Source organism: Solanum pennellii, chromosome 1 (genome assembly GCF_001406875.1).
Source record: "Solanum pennellii chromosome 1, SPENNV200".
Taxonomy (NCBI): Eukaryota; Viridiplantae; Streptophyta; class Magnoliopsida; order Solanales; family Solanaceae; genus Solanum; species Solanum pennellii.
In genome coordinates this window covers 102,445,243-102,467,275 of record NC_028637.1, presented here as the reverse complement: position 1 = coordinate 102,467,275, position 22,033 = coordinate 102,445,243, and the positions used below count along the sequence as shown (strand labels likewise).

At 33.5% G+C, this 22,033-nt stretch overlaps 2 protein-coding genes across 10 annotated transcripts in view; both read right to left on the bottom strand.

Moving 5' to 3' along the window:
* LOC107007277 overlaps nt 1-22,033 on the bottom strand; it is an 81,875-nt gene that overhangs the window by 45,290 nt on the left and 14,552 nt on the right. For 6 of the 9 annotated variants that reach the window (XM_027917963.1, XM_027917968.1, XM_027917965.1 and 3 more), the window contains one exon: nt 8,761-8,909. In XM_027917963.1, the coding sequence (XP_027773764.1) occupies nt 8,761-8,864 (104 nt within the window). In that variant the 5' untranslated portion in view covers nt 8,865-8,909. Of the gene's footprint in view, nt 1-5,462; nt 5,615-8,760; nt 8,910-12,250; nt 12,579-22,033 lie in introns of those variants that run through there. The other 3 variants (XM_027917972.1, XM_027917971.1, XM_027917986.1) reach the window with 3 other exon arrangements.
* LOC107025800 (zinc finger CCCH domain-containing protein 19-like) lies at nt 15,617-21,759 on the bottom strand. Its single transcript, XM_027917994.1, has 6 exons — nt 21,627-21,759; nt 20,104-21,365; nt 18,893-19,014; nt 17,745-17,804; nt 16,332-16,382; nt 15,617-16,075 (listed from the first exon to the last, which is right to left on the bottom strand). Exons 2-6 carry the CDS (start codon nt 21,314-21,316, stop codon nt 15,932-15,934), a joined length of 1,590 nt encoding a protein of 529 aa, XP_027773795.1. The 5' UTR covers nt 21,317-21,365; nt 21,627-21,759; the 3' UTR covers nt 15,617-15,931.

Genomic DNA, 22,033 nt, shown 5'->3' with positions numbered 1-22,033 from the left:
AAATATATTGTTTAGTACAAGTCCATGTAGAGAAAAAATCATTTAGTAAAAATAATTGGAACACCTAATGAATACCATTGCAGAGTACCTAGCCAAAAGAAAAAAAGCTAACCAAAACAAAGACTACCTAGCTAATTGCTAAGCCGTATACTGCTTTTATCACTAATTTTCAGAAGCTTTTAACAAAAATTCTAAACATAAGAGCGGTGCTCATCTCAAAAGATGAATGACCAGAAAGTAGAGCGTGAGGTTAAGAAATTATAGATTTTTTTGTGCTTCATATAAGTCAAGTTGACATCAGAGGATCTAAAACCTTTGTTCCTCCATAGAAGTAAAGTTGACAGTAGTGCGGATCTATAGACTTTGTGTTCCATAGAAGTAAACTTGACACGTTCCTAATAAGGATATCCCAGCTGGAAACTGACCACTTTTTGTTATGATGACCGTGGTGTCTGGGCTAGTATTCTATCACATCAACTAGTTTCATAGGATACCTGCCACCTCCCACCAACAATAGATACCAGGTATCTCTATCCACCAAGGGTAGGACAAATGAAAAGAATCATACTGTTTTTTTTCTCCGCTGAAATTTGAACCTGATTTTCAACCACTTCATTGACCACTAGATCACATCCTTGGGTGCAACCTGTATCTATTTTCTTATATACATTATTAATTTTTTAAGATTGTGAGGAGCCATCAACCAATGTTTGCAACCAAGCTTGCTTTTATCCAAGAATTTTCTGTGTTATTAAACAAGAAAATAACTTTTTCCCCAAAAAGCTAACAGTAGTTATTACTCCTTCCTTTTTTTTTCTGTGTCCACCTTAAGAAATAATGATTGACATGATACCACAATATCCACATTAATGATATTCAGTCTTAGAGTTTGTGAAATGATTCAGAGGTAATTAATGTTAAGGGTAAAATTTGCACGGTCCTTAAGAAATAATGATTGACATTAATATTTTACCACAATACCAATATTAATTGATATCTAGTCTTAGGTCCTGGGAAATTATATGGAGAATAAGCAATTGATTTTAAGAAAATATGAACGAAGTATGTTTTTCTCTTGATAGGCTAAAAGTAAAAAGTTAAACAGAAAATATTTTTACTATAACGCATAAGTAAAAGTGAATAGAGAGAGTACACAAGGGAAAAATTACGCACAAGTAAAAGCGAATATTTTTACTATAACGCATAAGTTTTTTTTTTTAATAAACGAGAATTTTTGGAGAGTTGGCTAAAACCAGCATTTACAGATGACCAACCATTGGAGAAACACATTTGTGGTAGTTTTTGGGGGTAAAAATATTTATTGTATCCGTTGTTCACAACAAAGTAATGAATGGACAACATGTGTCCTTTTACACTATCATTTTTGACCGAGTTAAATTGCATATTGAATATGCCTGAACCATGGAAATATTCTAGAGCATATATGTAAATATAGTAGGTGGTTTGATTTACTCTTAGATTTACTCCTATCTAATTAGCTATTGATTTCCTCTTTTAAGGACATGTACACTCAGCTATTTAAACCCCAATAGCTTGTGGGAAATAACCAAGTTAAGTACTCTCTCATACTCTTGTTTTCTCACATGGGACCAACACTTTATTTAATTAGAAAGCAAAAATAAAATAGGAGTACAAAATTGCTAATCATTTTCCCAGCAAAAACCTCCATTGTTCTGTTATTCTGAAACTATCCAGAGATAATGACTTTAGACCAATAATTTTAGTGGCGGGAGTTTACAAGATAATTGCAAAACTTTTGGCTGAAAGACTAAAGAAGGTGATGCATAAACTTGTGAACAAGCAACAAATGCCTTTATCAAGAGCAGGCAGATTGTGGATGCAGTGTTGATAGCCAATGAATGTGTTGATTCCAGGAAAAAGGACAAACAACCCGGGATCCTATGCAAGCTGGATATCCTGAAGGCATATGATCACCTGAATTGGAACTTTTTGATGAAGATGATGCAGAGGATGGGTTTTGGTCAAAGATGGTTAAAGTGGATCAGACATCGCATACGTTCAGTGGAATTCTCTATTCTGATCAACAGAAAACCATGTGGGTTTTTCCCATCAAACAGGGGTTTGAGACAAGGGAACCTCTATCTACTTTTCTTTTTATCTTGGCTATGGAAGGGTTGAGCAACCTATTCCAAATTGCAAAAGCAAATGGTTGGATCAAAGGTTTCAAAGTGGGGAAGAATACGAGAAACAATCTAGAGATCACTCACCTATACCTATGAATTTCTAGGTATTAGTAACGCAAGGGTTTAATGCATGCTTTAACATAGTTAAAGATACAATTATCCCTAAAACTACTTCTACGTCTTTTCTACCATAATTATGAAGATATTTTTGTATATAAATATCTAGAAATAACGTATTTATAATTAATCTATAGATTAATTATTATTTTCTTAATCTATAGAAATAATATTTCTTATCCTAACAATGTATAAGAAATAATATATGTATAATTAATGCAAACACAACACAATACAAGCATTACTAGTATACTCTATTTAGCACTATTATTATACGTTATACCAAACAACCCCTTACTCTCATTATTGATTACTCAAGGTGCACTTGTATGATTTTAAAGAAAGATCATTTTGAATTATTTTCCATTTTCGAACTTTTTGTGTTGAAATTAAAAAAAAACAATTTAGCGTTTCTACTAGCACCTTTCGTAGTGATAATGCATGTATATATTTATAATCTCAACTTAAAAAAATTCTTTCTTCCCATGGAGTTTTTCATATAAAAACCTCATCCTCAGAGTACACAACAAAATTGGGCCACTGAGAGAGAAAATAGGGAAATTGTTGAGAAACCATGCATTCATCTCATTCAAGCAAATGTTCCATTGCGCTTTAGAGGAAATGTAGTGCTCCCCTTTGTTATCCAACCGTATGCCTTAGAATGATATTCAAAATCAGGTTCGACACTCTATTTTGTTTCCCCAATCAACCTTATTCTCTTTTCTACCACACATCTTTCGAAGCACATATTTTGTCCATATACTCGCTCGAAGAATAGACAAATTAGCTCCCCTAGTCTTAAAAGTGTTTTTCCTGGTTATTCAAGGGTATTGAAAGGATATCGATGTTGCTCACCTGACCTCTAGCAATACCTTATGTCAGTTGATGTTTTTTGAAGGTCAACCCTACTTTACATCTTTTTTTGCTGACTAATTAGGCATTTATGAGGTTATACTAGTTATATCTTTAAGGGATACCGCCACAGTATATCCTTCTATGTCATGATGTATAACTCCATCTTCCTCTGCTGCACCTCTACTACTATTGACCTATCATTATTGTTCGTGCACATATGATGCATGCCTGCCACCGGAATCCTTGCCAACTGAGGACTGGCCTACATAGAGTTCTTTTATTGTCATTCGTACAAATAATTGCTCTACTCATAACCTCACCCTATACTTGTTTGTGCTATCATCGTTTATCTGGCCTATTCTGCCTTTGCAACATCACTATCAGTTGTGGCTACTCCTAAGACTATAGGAAAAACTTTTTGTTATTGATGCTGGTAATAAGCTATGATTGAGGAGATGTTTGCTTACACTCTAGTGGTACTTGGGAGCATGTACCTCCAGATGAATCAACAATTGGTTGTCATTGGGCATATACAGTGAAGGTTGGCCTTGATGGATAGATTGATCACCTAAAAGCACGACTAGTGGCCAACGGTTATACAAAGATTTTTGGTCATGACTATTGCGATACCTTTTTTTCTATAGCCAAGATTGCTTTAATCCATCTCTTTTTATCCATGGTGGTTGTGCATCATTGATGTCTCTATCAGTTGGATATTAAAAATGGTTTTCTTCATGGAGATCTCAAAGATGAGGTATATATAGAGCAACCATTTAAATTTGTTACTCGGAGGAAGTCTAGTAACATGTGGTGTACGACGAGCCCTTTATGTCTTGAACTGATCTCCTCAAGCATAGTTTAGGAGTTAGGCATAGTTATTGTCACTCTGCTCCAGGTTTGTGCATGATTGGTAGTGTATGTTGATGGCATAGTTATCACAGGTAATGATGAGGAAATTACTGAATTGAAACATCACCCTTTCCAACATCTTCATAATAAGGATTTTGGTCGATCGAGGTACTTTTGGGGCATTGAGGTTGCTCAATCCAAATAAAAATTGTCTATTCACAAAGGAAGTATGCACTTGACAATCTTGGAGAGAAAAGGATGACAGATTGCAGCACCTTTAATTTTCTAATGGATTCAAACGTTAAGCTCCTACTAGGTTAGGGAAGCCTCGTAGCGATCCTAAAAGATATAGAACGCAAGTAGGAAGGTTGAATTATCTTAGTGACTCGACATATTACCTTTCATGTTGATGTTGAAAGTCGGTTCTTAAATTCTCCTTGTGTAGTCGCTAGAATGCAATTATTCGCATCATTCGATACATAAAATTTGGTCCATGGAAAGAATTACATTATGAATGCCGAGGATCCAAATCTGGATATTGTGTTCTAGTCGGGGAAAATTTGGTGTCTTGGAAAAGTTAGAAATATATGTGGTTGCTAGCTCTAGCCACTGTATAAGTGGAATATCGCGCCATGATAGTGGCAACATCTGAACTCATATGAATCAAGCAACTACGGAAAGAGTTGACATTTGGAGATACAAATGGAAAGGAACTTGTGTGCGATTATGAAGCTACACTTCCCATTGCATCAAACACAGTGTTTTACAAGAGGAACAAACACATAGATATTGATTGTCATTTCTCGGTGAAAAGGTACTCTTAGGAGACATCGTAACAAGGTTCGTTCGGTCAAATAACTAGCTTGCGTACATATTCAATAAGTCCCTAGCTGGTCCCAAAACGAGTTATGCATTTAACAAGTTTGGTACATATAATTTATACGCACTAGCTTAAGAGAGCGTGATAGAATCCTAGGAATATTCTATATCATATATGTAAATTAGTAGGTGGCTTGATTTACTCCTATTTTAATTAGGTATTGATTTATATTGATTTCCTTTCCCTTATAGAACATGTAAACTTAGTTCTTTAAACCCCACAGCTTGTGGGAATAATCAAGCTAAGTTCTCTCGCAAAATCTCACCATATGCAATGAGGTACTGTAATTATTTTATCCAACAACCTAGGGTTCTGAGAAAGATGTTTCCATACAATTCGACCACCAAGAACAGGCGCAATTTTAAAGATGGAACATGTGTTCTTTTCAAGCCAAAAAAAAAACTTCCAAATGATGTCTACGTTTTCATCCAGAAAGCAAAGCCCGAAAAGAAAAAGAAAAACGTAGTTTTGAAATTGTTCAAAATAAAATTGGTATTTTTAACCCAAGGACTTTCCCATAATCGAACAAGAAGAGTTTCTCGGATGGGAAGAGTACCGTCCACCTCCAAGTCAGAAAAAAAAAAAAAGAGACTTACCCATGATCACAAATCATGAGCTCTCCTCCATCCTTGCACAGAAAACACCAATCTTCTGCAACTTTTTCTTTTTTGAAAATCCTCCTGCCGCTGTTCTTCGCCATTTATAGCAGAAGGGTTTCTTGATAAATTACCAGATGCCTGCTTCACTGTAATCAAGAAAAGCACCTTATTTAGTTTAGATAATCAAGACTAAACAGCAATTCTTAGGGTATATCTTTTCCCCTATAAAAAAAAATTAACAGAAAAATTATACCCACTAATAGAAATAATATTTCTTATCCTAACAATGTATAAGAAATAATATATGTATAATTAATGCAAACATAACACAATACAAGCATTACTAGTATACTCTATTTAGCACTATTATTATACGTTATACCAAACAAACCCTTACTCTCATTATTGATTACTCAAGGTGCACTTGTATGATCTTAAAGAAAGATCATTTTGAATTATTTTCCATTTTCGAACTTTTTGTGTTGAAATTGAAAAAAAAAACAATTTAGCGTTTCTACTAGCACCTTTCGTAGTGATAATGCATGTATATATTTATAATCTCAACTTAAAAAAATTCTTTCTTCCGATGGAGTTTTTCATAAAAAACCTCATCCTTAGAGTACACAACAAAATTGGGCCACTGAGAGAGAAAATAGGGAAATTGTTGAGAAAGCATGCATTCATCTCATTCAAGCAAATGTTCCATTGCGCTTTAGAGGAAATGTAGTGCTCCCCGTTGTTATCCAACCGTATGCCTTAGAATGATATTCAAAATCAGGTTCGACACTCTATTTTGTTTCCCCAATCAACCTTATTCTCTTTTCTACCACACATCTTTCGAAGCACATATTTTGTCCATATACTCGCTCCAAGAATAGACAAATTAGCTCCCCTAGTCTTAAAAGTGTTTTTCCTGGTTATTCAAGGGTATTGAAAGGATATCGATGTTGCTCACCTGACCTCTAGCAATACCTTATGTTAGTTGATGTTTTTTGAAGGTCAACCCTACTTTACATCTTTTTTTGCTAACTAATTAGGCGTTTATGAGGTTATACTAGTTATATCTTTAAGGGATGCCGCCGCAGTATATCCTTCTATGTCATGATGTATAACTCCATCTTCCTCTGCTGCACCTCTACCACTATTGACCTATCATTATTGTTTGTGCACATATGATGCATGCCTGCCACCGGAATCCTTGCCTACTGAGGACTGGTCTACATAGAGTTCTTTTATTCTCATTCGTACAAATAATTGCTCTACTCATAACCTCACCCTATACTTGTTTGTGCTATCATCGTTTATCACTGGCCTATTCTGCCTTTGCAACATCACTATCAGTTGTGGCTACTCCTAAGACTATAGGAAAAACTTTTTGTTATTCATGCTGGTAATAAGCTATGATTGAGATGTTTGCTTACACTCTAGTGGTACTTGGGAGCATGTACCTCCAGATGAATCAACAATCGGTTGTCATTGGGCATGTACAGTGAAGGTTGGCCTTGATGGAAAGATTGATCACCGAAAAGCACGACTAGTGGCCAACGGTTATACAAAGATTTTTGGTCATGACTATTGCTATACCTTTTTTTCTATGGCCAAGATTGCTTTAGTCCATCTCTTTTTATCCATGGTGGTTGTGCATCATTGGTCTCTCTATCAGTTGGATATTAAAAATGGTTTTCTTCATGGAGATCTCAAAGATGAGGTATATATAAAGCAACCATTTAAATTTGTTACTCGGAGGAAGTCTAGTAACATGGTGTATAGACTACGACGAGCCCTTTATGTCTTGAACTGATCTCCTCAAGCATAGTTTAGGAGTTAAGCATAGTTATTGTCACTCTGCTCCAGGTTTGTGCATGATTGGTAGTGTATGTTGATGGCATAGTTATCACAGGTAATGATGAGGAAATTACTGAATTGAAACATCACCCTTTCCAACATCTTCATAATAAGGATTTTGGTCGATCAAGGTACTTTTGGGGCATTGAGGTTGCTCAATCCAAATAAAAATTGTCTATTCACAAAGGAAGTATGCACTTGATAATCTTGGAGAGAAAAGGATGACAGATTGCAGCACCTTTAATTTTCTAATGGATTCAAACGTTAAGCTCCTACTAGGTTAGGGAAGCCTCTTAGCGATCCTAAAAGATATAGAACGCAAGTAGGAAGGTTGAATTATCTTAGTGACTCGACATATTACCTTTCATGTTGATGTTGAAAGTCGGTTCTTAAATTCTCCTTGTGTAGTCGCTAGAATGCAATTATTCGCATCATTCGATACATAAAATTTGTTCCATCGAAAGAATTACATTATGAATGCCGAGGATCCAAATCTGGATATTGTGTTCTAGTCGGGGAAAATTTGGTGTCTTGGAAGAGTTAGAAATATATGTGGTTGCTAGCTCTAGCCACTGTATAAGTGGAATATCGCGCCATGATAGTGGCAACATCTGAACTCATATGAATCAAGCAACTACGGAAAGAGTTGACATTTGGAGATACAAATGGAAAGGAACTTGTGTGTGATTATGAAGCTACAATTCCCATTGCATCAAACACAGTGTTTTACAAGAGGAACAAACACATAGATATTGATTGTCATTTCTCGGTGAAAAGGTACTCTTAGGAGACATCGTAACAAGGTTCGTTCGGTCAAATAACCAGCTTGTGTACATATTCACTAAGTCCCTAGCTGGTCCCAAAACGAGTTATGCATTTAACAAGTTTGGTACATATAATTTATACGCACTAGCTTAAGAGAGCGTGATAGAATCCTAGGAATATTCTATATCATATATGTAAATATAGTAGGTGGCTTGATTTACTCCTATTATAATTAGGTATTGATTTATATTGATTTCCTTTCCCTTATAGAACATGTAAACTTAGTTCTTTAAACCCCACAGCTTGTGGAAATAATCAAGCTAAGTTCTCTCGCAAACTCTTGTTTTCTCACCATATGCAATGAGGTACTGTAATTATTTTATCCAACAACCTAGGGTTCTGAGAAAGATGAGGTTTCCATACAATTCGACCACCAAGAACAGGCGCAATTTTAAAGATGGAACATGTGTTCTTTTCAAGCCAAAAAAAAAACTTCCAAATGATGTCTACGTTTTCATCCAGAAAGCAAAGCCCGAAAAGAAAAAGAAAAACGTAGTTTTGAAATTGTTCAAAATAAAATTGGTATTTTTAACCCAAGGACTTTCCCATAATCGAACAAGAACAGTTGCTCGGATGGGAAGAGTACCGTCCACCTCCAAGTCAGAAAAAAAAAAAAGAGACTTACCCATGATCACAAATCATGAGCTCTCCTCCATCCTTGCACTGAAAACACCAATCTTCTGCAACTTTTTCTTTTTTGAAAATCCTCCTGCCGCTGTTCTTCGCCATTTATAGCAGAAGGGTTTCTTGATAAATTACCAGATGCCTGCTTCACTGTAATCAAGAAAAGCACCTTATTTAGTTTAGATTATTAAGACTAAACTGTAATTCTTAGGGTAGAGCTTTTCCCCTTTGAAAAAAATCAACAGAAAAATTATACCCACTAACAGATCCAAAGTTTGATGAAGCCCAAAAAATGATAACCATGAGCAAAACATTCAAGAAAAGAAGGCTCACTTCCCATAAATCATAAAAAAAACCCAAAAATCATAATTTTTTTTTTGTAGATTTCAAACTCTTTGGCCCCCAACCCTAACATGCTTGAGAGTTAAATAACTATTAAATAGTGCAAATAAAGTTGTCAAAATGGTCTGGCCCAACCCAACCCAACCCTAACAGGCTTGAGAGTTAAATAGGTTGTGACGGGCTGACCCTTTTAATTAAGAAAAAATTGTATATAATGACAAATTAACTAAATCAAATTAATTGCTATAACCACCCTTTGATTTAATTGTGTCCCGTAGAAAAATGTTAATCAGTCACCTCTCTCCCTCAAATCCTCTCTCGCTTGCTTCCTCTCACTTTTATACAAACACAAGTGTATAAAATCTGTTTCTATTTGTATAAAGCAGAGGAAATTGAATAAATATATATATTTTTGTTCCCTTCTCTCCCCTCTCCCAGATCTCGCCCACCAATCTCTCTAATCTCGCTCGTCACTCTCGCCTCTCTCGCTTATACAAACAGAAGCAAAATGTATAAATTATGTTTCTGTTGATATAAAGCGAGAGAAAATTGTATATACACATGCAAATACAAATATTTTCATCCTATACACTTATAATTATACAATAAAAATACTCCTCAGCCCAGTTTCTGTTACCTTTCTCTCTTTCTCGTTTTATACAAATTCAAATTGTATATAATTTCTCTTTCTCGTTTTATACAATTAGATTCAATTATATATTCTCTACCCAAGTCTCTTTTGTCTTTCTCTCTTTCTCATTTTATACAAATTCAAATTGCATATAATTGTTTCATACACTTATAATTTACAATTCGTTTTATTTACTTTATTTTTTTACAATTCTCTGCCAAGTCTCTTTCTCTTTCTCGTTTATACAATTCGATTCAATTGTATATTTTTATAGCGAATTATACATTTATATGTTTGCTACGGAGTGCAATTATGCAAATTTTGCTATAGCATACAAATATAAATTTTATATTTGCTATATGTGAAAGTTGCCATTTAATTAAGGGGTCTGTAAAATAGCAGCCCCACCCAGCCCTAAGCGGGCCATTGGTTGGGACGGGTTGACCTTCAACCAAAAAAAGAACAACATTTTCCTCTTGAAAGAATACGAAAGTTGACGAATTACACAAAACAAATACATAGTAGCCAAGATATAACAAGTATAAGCTTCGTCTTAGCCAGAAAACATTACATGATCATTATTTTCATAAACAAGACAATAAAGGAGAAGTGAATAATTTGACATAAAAACAAAATAAAAAATGGTCAAAGATTTATAGTTAAAATGGAGTAATAAACCTGGGCTAATAAGAAAATTTAGTGGGCTAATGACCCTAAAATGTAAAATATATGTATAAAATATAGTCTTGACTTTGTATTGATAACTTTAAAATATTTATTCACAAAATCTTAACAAATAAAAAACTACTTAAAAGATATATAATAAATATTTTTATAATTCACAACCCGCGGGCTAGCCTTTGAGGCTTGCGGGTTAGACCTACAAGGCCAGCGGGCCAAATGAGGCTAGGCTAAAAAGCCTCGTTCCTAAATAGGCAAATAGACTGAGCCCAATCCCATTTTATTCAAGGGTTGGGTTGGGCGGGCCTAGCGAGTCATGCCCATTTGACAACTCTAAATGCAAGGGTAATAAGTCTCGCCCAAAGTTTGGGGTTGTTACAACAATTTCGGTTAAATTCGGATATATTTCAGACCTCTCCCAATATTTAAACAAATATTTTAAGAAATTGATGGACTCTAAAAAATTCACATGTGCCACAGATATTACTTGAAAAGTACGTTAAAATATTAAAAAATAATTAACAAAAAAATAATTAAAAGCTTAGTTGTCTCTCCTAATTCTAGTCGTCACAAAGTAAAACAGATAAAGTAATATATATTGAGCTTGTGGTTAGTGTATATATGATGTCATTGAAGATACAAAGTTATTCGATCATCTGCTTTCTTAAACTTGATAGATGAGGTATTAGTAAATTCACCTATAGCCATCAAAGTTATTGGATTTAAACGATATTGGAGTATCAGTGTGCCTCTTTTCAAGGGTGATCAATATAGTATATCAAAATACCTTACAATTAAAAGTTATTAAACTTAACTTGCACAGTAGATCGTAACATTACTCATCTCTAAGTTGCGCGGACTCTTCACTTTCGATGCCGCACCCGTGTTGGATTCTCCAAAAATACACTACTTTTAGCGAATCCGACACGCAGCCCTTGACATTTTTGAAGAGTCCGAGCAACATAGGTCTCATCTTGAGTGACTTCCTTTTATTCACTATGTGCTGGTTGAGCAGTTTTATGCTCTCCTCAGTCGCTACACATATGCCTCACCGCTACTTGTCTGGATCCTCAGTTGCAACACTAGATTTTCATCTTTTTACCAACTCTTATTTTTTTAATATGAAAGAACTTTATACGGAGAATGCCGAGATCAGCTCAAGAATACTAGTATATATGATAATTCTGGCTGTCTGATCAGAAAGAAAGATAGATGTAATCTGATCCTTGTATGTATTTTTAAAAGGAATGCATATGATGATTTGAAGATAAATCGAGATGAATTGCATCCTTCCAAAGAGAAATTTTAGGTGTGTTTCTATAAACATTTGGTGATAGCTCAGATAGGAGATTTGCACAATTCAGATATGGAACTCGAAAAAACTGGATTACTTTAGGTATGTTTTTGACCCTTCACCCATAAGAATATTAGATTAGATCATTACCTAGAAAAAAATTTATCCCGACTTAAAAAAGATTACCAAGGCATAGAGTAGCATAACTGTTTTAACTGCTGACAAATAGAAAACTGAATTACAAAGGGAGTAATTAGTGTTGGCAAATAACATCTCAAATCAATAACAGAGAGGGAAGATTAAGGTGAAAGATGCTACACCCTTAAACACAAGATTAAATAGCATGACAAGCAATTTTCCTGAGAAATTTAATAACCCCAAGGGCAATTCTTCAGATTTTACTACAGTGCCACTATGTAATAGCAATAAACAATTCATCTTTCATGATATCTAGCATATCATGATTTGATTTTACACTTATATGCTATATTTGGAGATCATATTGGTGCAAGGATTAAAAATAGATTATAAGATTGCACTTACTGGGTATCATCTCCTTCATATTTTCGCAAAAACTCACCACAAGACAAACACAACTAACTCTGTTTTCGAACATCCACCAAAATCATTCTTCAAATTACCAAGCTCTTCACATAAAATTACAGTCCCAATATACATATTCGACATTGCCATCCCTCAAATCTTGAAGAACACACCATAAATTCGGAACCCAAAACCCTACTGACCATATTTTTCCTTGATCTCAAACACTGTATAATTCTTCTACTGTAAAAACAATACTTGCTGCGCAATTGTAATCGTCGGAGAAGATAGTACTCAATTATATTTGAATTATCTTATGATATCAATTTTAGAGAGCTAAGCAAACTAAATTCATTATTATTAATGTAGAAAAATAAATTTAAAATAACAATGTTAAGAAATTATATGAGATCATGATTTAAATAAACATGTAATCGAATAACTTTATATATCATTAAATAAATTTTTATAAGGTTTTGAACAATATTTACAATAATTGACTCGTATAAGGAAAAAAAAGAGAGAGTATATTTTAGTAAGTTTTTAAAACATTTTAACAGAAACTAAATAATTTGATGTCACCACATATCTCGAGAATTGCAAGTATATTAATTAATGATTAAAAATATCTTGATATCTAATCATTTTATCCTTCATATAATTTATCATAATATATGTATTTGATTATTTTATAGTTATGTTTTCGATATTAATATTAATTATAAATAAGTTAAAACAGTTAAAAAATGTACAACACAACAACATAAATAAATTTTTTTTAGAGACAATCTACTTGTTTGAGGTCAAACGCTCACCACTCTCGTTATTGTTACTTTGTTACTCTAAAAAAAATTATAGAAGGTGAAAAATAAATTTGAAACAACAGCAAAATAATATTGTTGACCCTTAGAAATTCTTTCTTCATTAAACAGTTGATCTAAAGGTCATTCTAGATGCTTCATCAATGTAATTTTATGATTTAGTGAGAAATATGCATGTATAATTGTTACATTATGAAAGTACAAGTAGATTAAAAAGGGAAAAGCGTCAAAAATACCCTTCAACTTTGGTTTATTGTTTAACTTTACTCTCGCCGTTAAAATAAAGTTAAATTTACCCTACCTTAAAATAAGTTAAAATTACCCTCATTTGACGGAATCCCCAAAATTGACCTAAATTGACCCAATTACCCAAATTTTTTTTTTAAAAAAACTATTTCCTATTTTAAACCCGATAACCTGACCCTTTAAGAAATAACCCATTCCCACTCATTAAAGAAAAAATCTTTGTTCACTTCATATATAGAAAGATAATTCTAGAATTATTTATTATCTTTCTTCATAAATTTTTATTAGCGTGAAATTACATTTTTGTCCTTAATCGTCCTCCACTTCATCTTCTATATAAATAAAAATAAAAATATGATATTACAATTATCCAAACAAAATTAAAACAAAAATCAATATATTTAATTGATTTGGTTCAATTTTGATATGGATCAAATTTTATTCAAACCATAAGTACCCACAGTAAAAAATGTTCGCATACCTAAGCTTTACTTCGTGAAGACAGAACTACCGACTCAAAAAGACCTTTAACTCAAGTACATAACGCATATCAAAATATTTTGAAAAGGAAAGTACATAAGTAAATAAGGCATATCGACTAAGTATAGGGAAACATTATTGTGTGGATTATTATTTATTTTTAAAAAGGAATGGTGATAATAGTAAAATAATGTGATAATCAAAATATCGAAAATAACATATAAAAATAAAAATGGAAGGACAAAAATTATTAAAATAATATTAATGTTATTGATATGAAAAGGAAAATATATACGATATACAAGTATTATGTTGTAAATTGAGGTGAGAATATATTCTTATTCAGTAATTAGGATTTTTTTTAAAAAAAATAATTATTTGGTCCTCGAAAATATTGGAAAGTCTTAAAAATATGGTGTGAACGTGTATATTGTGGACATGGCAAAATATTTTTGGAAATGGGTACTAGCAAGTTATAAGTACTATTTTTTTTATAAATGAAAATGAAACAAAATATAAAAGATAGCACGACAAAGCAGCCCGAAAAAAGAGCAATCTCTACAACAAAATAATATTGTAACTGAAGTACAAAAAACCAATAAATATTAGTAGAAATTAAAGAACAATAAACTACAATAATACTTCTACAAATTACTAACATGTAACGATAGGTGAGATAACACGCGACTATTTATACTAGCTCTTAATTTATGTCTTCCATAGTCTCCAATATAAGATTATATCATCGCTAAATTTAAATCGTGATATGTCTTGTCTAATCATTTCTCTCCAATATTTTTTCGACCTACATTTATAGTCAATCTATCACATCTCTACATTAGACATTCACTTAACTTTTATTCACATGTCCAACCATTTTAGACTCGCTTTCTACTTCTTATTTTCCATTGATGTTATCCTCATTTTTTAACTGCAATATTTTTATTTCTAATTTTATCCCTCCTAATATAAGACAACTTTAAAATAAATGCATTAAAGGAAAAAAAAGAACTTTTATAATATTTTCTAACTTATTTAGTTAGACTTCCAAATCTATTTAAGCTGAGAAATATTTTTGTCAAAACAAAATTATATATATGTACTTCAGATAGTTGGGTGTTTGATTAATTTCATCTAATAAAGGAAAAATATTCGAATATGTCTTCGAACTTTTAGAAAAGGCTTGTTTATGTCATATGTTAAAAATTTAGCTCTTTTATGACATATTCGTCAAAGAAAAGACATGCCATTTTTTAACTCTGATTTTGCAAAACCATTTTTGCACACCAAACAAAGTTCAACACTTCTCAATTGGAGTTTTTAAATTTCTGCTACTTCTTCCTTATGAACACCAAGAACACACAAAGTACTCTAGTCCTTTACAAAATCATTTCAAATTTCGACATCATTAATTTCTTTTTTTAAAACAAAATCAAAATTCTAAAATCATTTGAAGAGTTCAAAAGATTCACATGCAGTAAAGAAAAAAATTCCAGAATAATGGATATCAGTCCCACATTTTTAAAAATTTCTTTGATTCGTGTTTTTGTAGCTGTATTTGATATTAGATCTTTGTTTCCTAGTATATTTTGAGTCCATGCTCAAATTTTAAACGATTTGAAATTGTGGGAAAAAATCCTACCAATAAAGAATATTGAATTTTTGAAGAAATTTCAATCATTTGACAACGACATTAACTAAAAATGACAACAATGACACATATACGTTTACTTAAAAATATAATTTTTTAATATAAAAAGTAAGAAAAATTCAATTAGATTTACCATGAATCATTATATAGAGCAAGAGCAAATGCAACTTCAAATTGAGTAAACCTGGTTTTTCTCATAACTAAAGCTGTTCAGAAAAAGTTTTTACTGGCTGTAATATAAATAACAAAGCTAAAACTGAATAATCTTTGTCGCAACTAAATTCAAAATACCAATGTAAGACCTGCAACTGATAGAAGCATCATCCCTCCTTCAAATACGATCTACTAAAGTTTTCCAGCAAAGTCTTAACAATAACAATTTAAACAAGGAGAAGATGGGGAGTTGCACATAGCATCATTACAACCGCGCATTGATGCATCTTACTACCATCCTTCTCATCTTTGATTATTTTTCTGATGGTATCACTCCAAGATTATTTTATTTTGTAGGGTTGCCTCATCTGAGCATAGGTGCATCTGATTGTCATCCCCATCAAGAGATTCTACTTCCTCTGGAATCACTTTAGGAATATTCTGCAGCGCAAGTTCCAGCTCTCGAGCAATCCTCTGACATTAAAAAGCGAAGGTGTCATCAGATATTTAAATGTATATTGACTCAAGATAAAAATGAACAGGCCCCTAATGTTTTCATGTTACTGAAAAGGAAGCTGTAATCATTTTACAACATTTGATCCGTGTTGCATGATAATATTTTGTTTTCTCATATGCCAATGGAGTATAAACTCGTAGAGCTACAAACAATCCAGACTTAACAAGGAAGTTCCTAAGGAAATAAATTATCCAAATAAGATTGAAACCATACATGATTCGTGATGTCCTCATGAAGAATTTTAGCCCTTTGTTCAAGCTCCACCTGCAAATAGGAGAGCAAGTTTTATGGTAGTAAAAACATAATGAATCTATAACTGGGGAACTAGAGGAATTGAGCTTATATCCTTTCAGAAATGTACAAGACAAAAATAAAAGTATCAGCACTCTAATAACTCAAACATTTAATAAACAATTGGTTGATTTGAGTCTCGCCACAACCCATTTACTGAAAACTCCCCATGACTCGGGGAATATATCCATGCCCATAAGTGAGGAGGATAAAAAACCAAATGCAAATTATATACCCTTTCAAGTAGAGCTCAAGATTATAAATGAAGTTGTACAAATTCAAAAGCACTTATTTGAGAAAAGGAAATTCAAAAGGTCTCTATGTATAGTAAAAGGGGAACTAGAAAAGCACTGTGTTAAGCTGGAGGCTTTCCTCATTATCTCCGCTAGGCATTAAGTGCACTTATCCACGTTACCCACTATTGAATCATGTTGTTTGGATGATCTGCGATAATGTTCTACATAAACCTGTTCAGTGTCAAGATATACACTATCTTGGGGCCTTCCCAAAAATGCAATTCTAAAGTTGTCTTAACCTTTGGAGAATAAGAATATTCATGTAACATGCAGATGACGAGAAAACAGTTCTTTTGAGCTGGCGCTGTAGAGTTCGCTAAAAAAGAAAAAAGACGATCGGTTTCAGTGAGTCACACTTCTTATTTGAAATGGAACACGATGATTAAGGCCAGCTAGCAGGCACTTTTATTTGGTGAAACCAAAACTGAGACATTATCAAGTAAAGGAATGTTTAATGCTACAGGCCAGGACTGGAGGACCTATTCGCATTACATTGACTCGTTTTTCCATCAACAACCTACATGATAAGGGACCAGGATTAGAAGATGAAGATTGAGAATTCACTTGGCCACTCCAGTATTCTTTCTCCCTTGATCAGAGTCCTTTTCAGAACTGGTTAAGAATTGGGTCCCACTAACCCAGCCAAGATTTACCCAGGTTCTACTAGTTGCTTCCACCAGAAGGGTCACATGACAGGACATGAAGAATACATGAAAATGACCAAGTCACTCGTAGGGAAAGGATGAATCCTAGAACAAGGCAAGAGAGCATGTGGTAGGTTGCAAGCAGCATGTTGCCTGAAGAGCTGAGACTTGAGAAGTACTTTATAACAAAAGAGAAACTGGGTTGTTCTAGAGGCAACCAGAACCTGCACTGAGCAGTCCCTACGGAGTGATCCCTTTTTGGGCAAGTCATTTATTTGGGAGTACTTTATACTGGAAACAATAGTTAATCATATTAAAATTTTCAGTCATATAATAACATCGAGACTATGTTTCAACGTAATAGTTATGTCAAAATACAAGCCAAAAAAACTTACAACTGTAAGCTTTTTAAAAATCCCATCTTTGACTTTCTTTCTGAACTCATCACATTCTTCCTGAAAAACAGAGAAAAATGTCAAAACACATTGAAATGAAGGGTTAACCAAGAAAGCTTTTTGGTAGAGTTTTTTCCATTGGGTAGTTCCGCACTGTTAAGATGTTTCTCAAGTATAAATGAATACATGTAACAGCTTCAAATCAACTAAGGGTAAGATGCTATGTTGTATTCTGAAGAAACATAAAACTAGCTTCCATTAGGATCTAGGCTACTAGAAACGTTCAATCATTTCATTTTTTATTAGTAACAACATTCAATCAGCTTTTTCCCTCAGTTCAACAAATACTCAAAGTGATAAGCCATTTCCATTAGTGTAAATGCACCAAGAGTAGCTCAAAAGACTGAACAAAAATAGGAGTGCTCCAATTACAGTGGCAGTCCAGCAGCTCTAGAATGCTATCAAATATTTATCATCTAGGATATTTTAAATTACTTCCAATTTGATGATCATACAAAACTACCTCAGCTTTCACAAGGTTGAGAATATTGGTAACCCAAATGAAGCCACTCTTCAGTCACTGAATTTGTTTTTTTTTCCGTAACTAAAAACATAAAGGGGGTGATGTATGCATACTCTCTACCCTCCCCATACCCTAGATATGGGATTACACTGAGTATGTTGTTGTACAATAACTGGAAAACATATAAAGTTCCCATATTTGTGGTGTAAATTGCACCTACAAGAAGAATTAAAAAGATATTTTCTTCTGTTAGTACAAAAAAGAGGATAGCTAATCCACATGCTGCACCTCCTATCATTGGCTGCAATCAGGATCTTTTCCAAGAGTGAAATCTATTATGACACCGCTAACACAAAAATCTGAAACAGCCAATGATAACAACTTCTCAAAACAAGAGAAAACCTTTGATCCTTTTTAAAAGATTAAAACAAATATAGCCTAGAAAATAACCAACATCCAAAATTATCAACTCTTTTGCAGTCTGCTTTTAGCAGTATGGAATCTAACTCTAAAGTTAGAAGAGTTACACGTGTTTGTACATGACAAGACTTGGATTGACAACATTTAATATCTTATGTAATGAACATATAGGTAGAATGATCATAAAAGGGTTGAAGTAGGTTACATTAGAAAATTCATCATCAGAAAGCGTGTTCAAGCAAACATTTTTTGCGATATTTGAAACTTGAATTGAACTCTTGCAACAGCAGTTATCGCTTGATACAGGCTGGATCCCTGAAACACTCGCTTAAACAAGAAAGATGTCAGTTTGAAAGCAAACTTGGTGCTCAACATAAAGTTTTTAATAGAAGAAAATATTCTATATTAAGACTTTGAAGATGAAAATAAGATCATGATCATTGCCTCACTCTCTCCATCCAATTTACTTGACCTGCTTGCTTATTTCTCTTCCAAATTTACTGAGCTTCTTTAAGAGCTCGATTTATCTTATTTCATCACGTATAATCTTTTCATCCATCTATTCCACTCTTTTCACATATCAAATTTCTACTTCCAGATTTATCCAAATCCTGTTAAAGTTAATTATAGTGACCTATTTCTAATTTTCTTTCTCAACCTTTGAAGCTATTCAAACTAGGTTTTCTGCTCTTCTTCTTTGGGTTGGACCGTTGGACAATGTAACTTGTTTTACTTTAGCAGCGATCCGGAATCAACTCATCTGATCCTCTATGTAAATTCTGAATCGATGCTTTACTATTTTCAAAATAATATTTACATATTTGAAAACTGCATATTAATTACCACTAATAACAATTATTTTGGTAAACTCTTACCAAATTATTTAACACATTGTAGTCAAAGAAGAAACACTTTGACTCACCAAATAGGAATAGCACCATAGAACATGAGCAGACAAAGTATAATAACTGGGAAAAGAAGGTTTTTATGTTCCAAACGAAATATAGAGGGTTTTAAGAATGAACTCTTCTCTCAATATTAACAAAACAACAATGAAAAACCTAAAGGAAATTCAGTTCATGGAAAGATGAAAAGATGAGTTTTGAGTTTCAACTTTTATTTCATGGGCTTGAACAGATTATAAACGCCATGATAACAACAAAAAGAGTAAACAAAGTTGGTTGAGGAATCATTTATGTTAAAAAAACGGATGTTCTGAATGGAAGACATGAGCATACTGCAGCATTCAGACATATTCACAGCAGTCATATTTTGGATAATTTCAAGTATCCAAAAATTTTGTATGGAATACATGAGCATAATGCAGCATTCACACACAGTCACAGCAGTTCACTGAGGGATGTTAACAACTATTTAAAAAACAAATCAAAGAATAAAGTCATTTGTTAAAACAACCTGTAATTTGCACAAGCTGATGAGAGTTACGCAGCTCAAAATCACGTGGATCTAACTTGACCCGAACAAAACTTCCTATAATCTTGGTTTCAAACGACTCAGGCTTCTTGATCATCTCCAGAACCAAACTCCTCTTCAGGTAAACAAGTTTGATATTTTCAGGAATCAAGGCTGCAAATTGACTTTGTGCTGCAGTTGAATACCAAATTGAGGAACTTTTGTTTTGTTCAACCTTTTTCTCAGTTTTAGAAGCCACAAACATTTCTGTGTCATTGTCTTCAAGATCATGATCAAGCTCATTCTTTTGTAATCGCTCCTCATTTTCAACAAAATGGCTTATAAGGAGGCTAAGTATTTTGTCTTTGTTTACCACTTTTCCCCCCAAAAGAGCTTCTAACTGAATATCACAAAGGATTTTTTTCTTTTCAATAGGATGGATAAGGTCATTTTCATTTGCATATTTAATTACCATCGATGTCACATCATATGGGGATAATTTTTCTCTGGTATCGTGACCTATAAAATGAAGAAAGTCAATTAGAGATTTTGATCCCCATCCAACAAATTCTTTTTTCTGTGAAGTGTCTCTTCTTTGCATCTTTGTTTTCTGCTGTGTATATGTTTTCTTTTCATCCCCCTTCTTCGGAGGTCCTCCACCACTGAAATCTCCATTGTCTGAAGAAAGCTTCCCATCATCATTTTCAGCCAGAGGTTCACTATCTATTTTCTCAGGAGTAACTCCAGTAATATTCTTCTTTATAGTGGTTACTATCTGATTGTCATTCCCATCAAGAGATACAGGCTCTATTTCCTCTGGAGTCACTCGAGGAATATTTTCCAGCACAGATGACAGGTATGAATCTTGCTGTAGGAGATATCTTCTATTCAGATGCTTGGTAAGCGTAAAAACCAAGTGATTAAGGAAATACTTTCCTTTCTTTGCAGAATGGACCAGGATGAAGAACATCGAGATAACAGTACACACAGACATAATTAGGAAATGAAGGATGAGATGATAAAGGAGGAACATAGAGGTTAGGATGAAATTGGTGATCATAGAAAGTAATGCTGGTGACCATACACAGAAGCTTACTACCAAATCTGTGCTAATTTTCCATCCTTGGGACTGGTTTGGCATTCTGTCAAATACGATAAATTTGGTCACCCAAAAAAAGAAGGAAAAAAGGATATTCTTGTCTCCATCCTTTCTCATTTGCTTGATCAATTTTTCCTTGCAACACTTTCAGCTCTCGAGCAATCCTCTTGACATTAAAAGTGAAGGGGTCACCAGATATTAGATGTTTCGCAAATATATGGAATTAAGATAAAATAAAAGGTCCCTAATAACTCCATGATACTGAAATGGAAGCTGAAATCTTTTTAAAGCATTTAATCCATGTTGCACGATATAATGCCAATGGAGTATAAATTCATAGAGCTACAAGCTATCCAAATCAACAAGGAGTTCCTAAGAAAATAAATTATCCAACTTTAAAAGTAACTTGGAAAGACTGAAACCATACGTGCTTTGTGATGTCCTCGTGAAGGATTTTAGCCCTCTGGTCAAGCTCCACCTGCAAATAGGAGATTAAGTTTTATGGTAGTACTAAATGAAATTGGAGTTCAACTGAATCTATAACTGGAAAACTTGAGGAACTGAGTTTGTATCTTTCAGAAATGTAGAAGGTTAAATTAGAAGTATCAACTTTCTAATAGATCAAACATTTAATAGAGATGACACACACAATTCTAAATGGTGTCAGAGCAAGAATTTTTTATTCGATATGAGTCTCCCCCATGGCTCAGGGAATATATCCATGCCAACAAGTGAGCATAATGATTAAACCAAATGCAAATTAAATAGAAGTATTGCCTTTCCAGTAGCTCATTATTTTAAATGAAGTGATACAAACTCAAAAGCAATTTTTTT

What these genes read in the sequence shown, in the direction of transcription:
- LOC107025800 (XM_027917994.1), bottom strand. Translation starts at nt 21,316, where the DNA reads ATGAGAAAGGATGGAGACAAGAATATCCTTTTTTCCTTCTTTTTTTGG. An exon ending in CTGATGATGAATTTTCTAAT is followed by an intron (nt 17,805 to 18,892) that starts GTAACCTACTTC and finishes TCTGTTTTTCAG; the next exon opens with GAAGAATGTGATGAGTTCAG. An exon ending in TTTTTAAAAAGCTTACAGTT is followed by an intron (nt 16,383 to 17,744) that starts GTAAGTTTTTTT and finishes TCCTATTTGCAG; the next exon opens with GTGGAGCTTGAACAAAGGGC.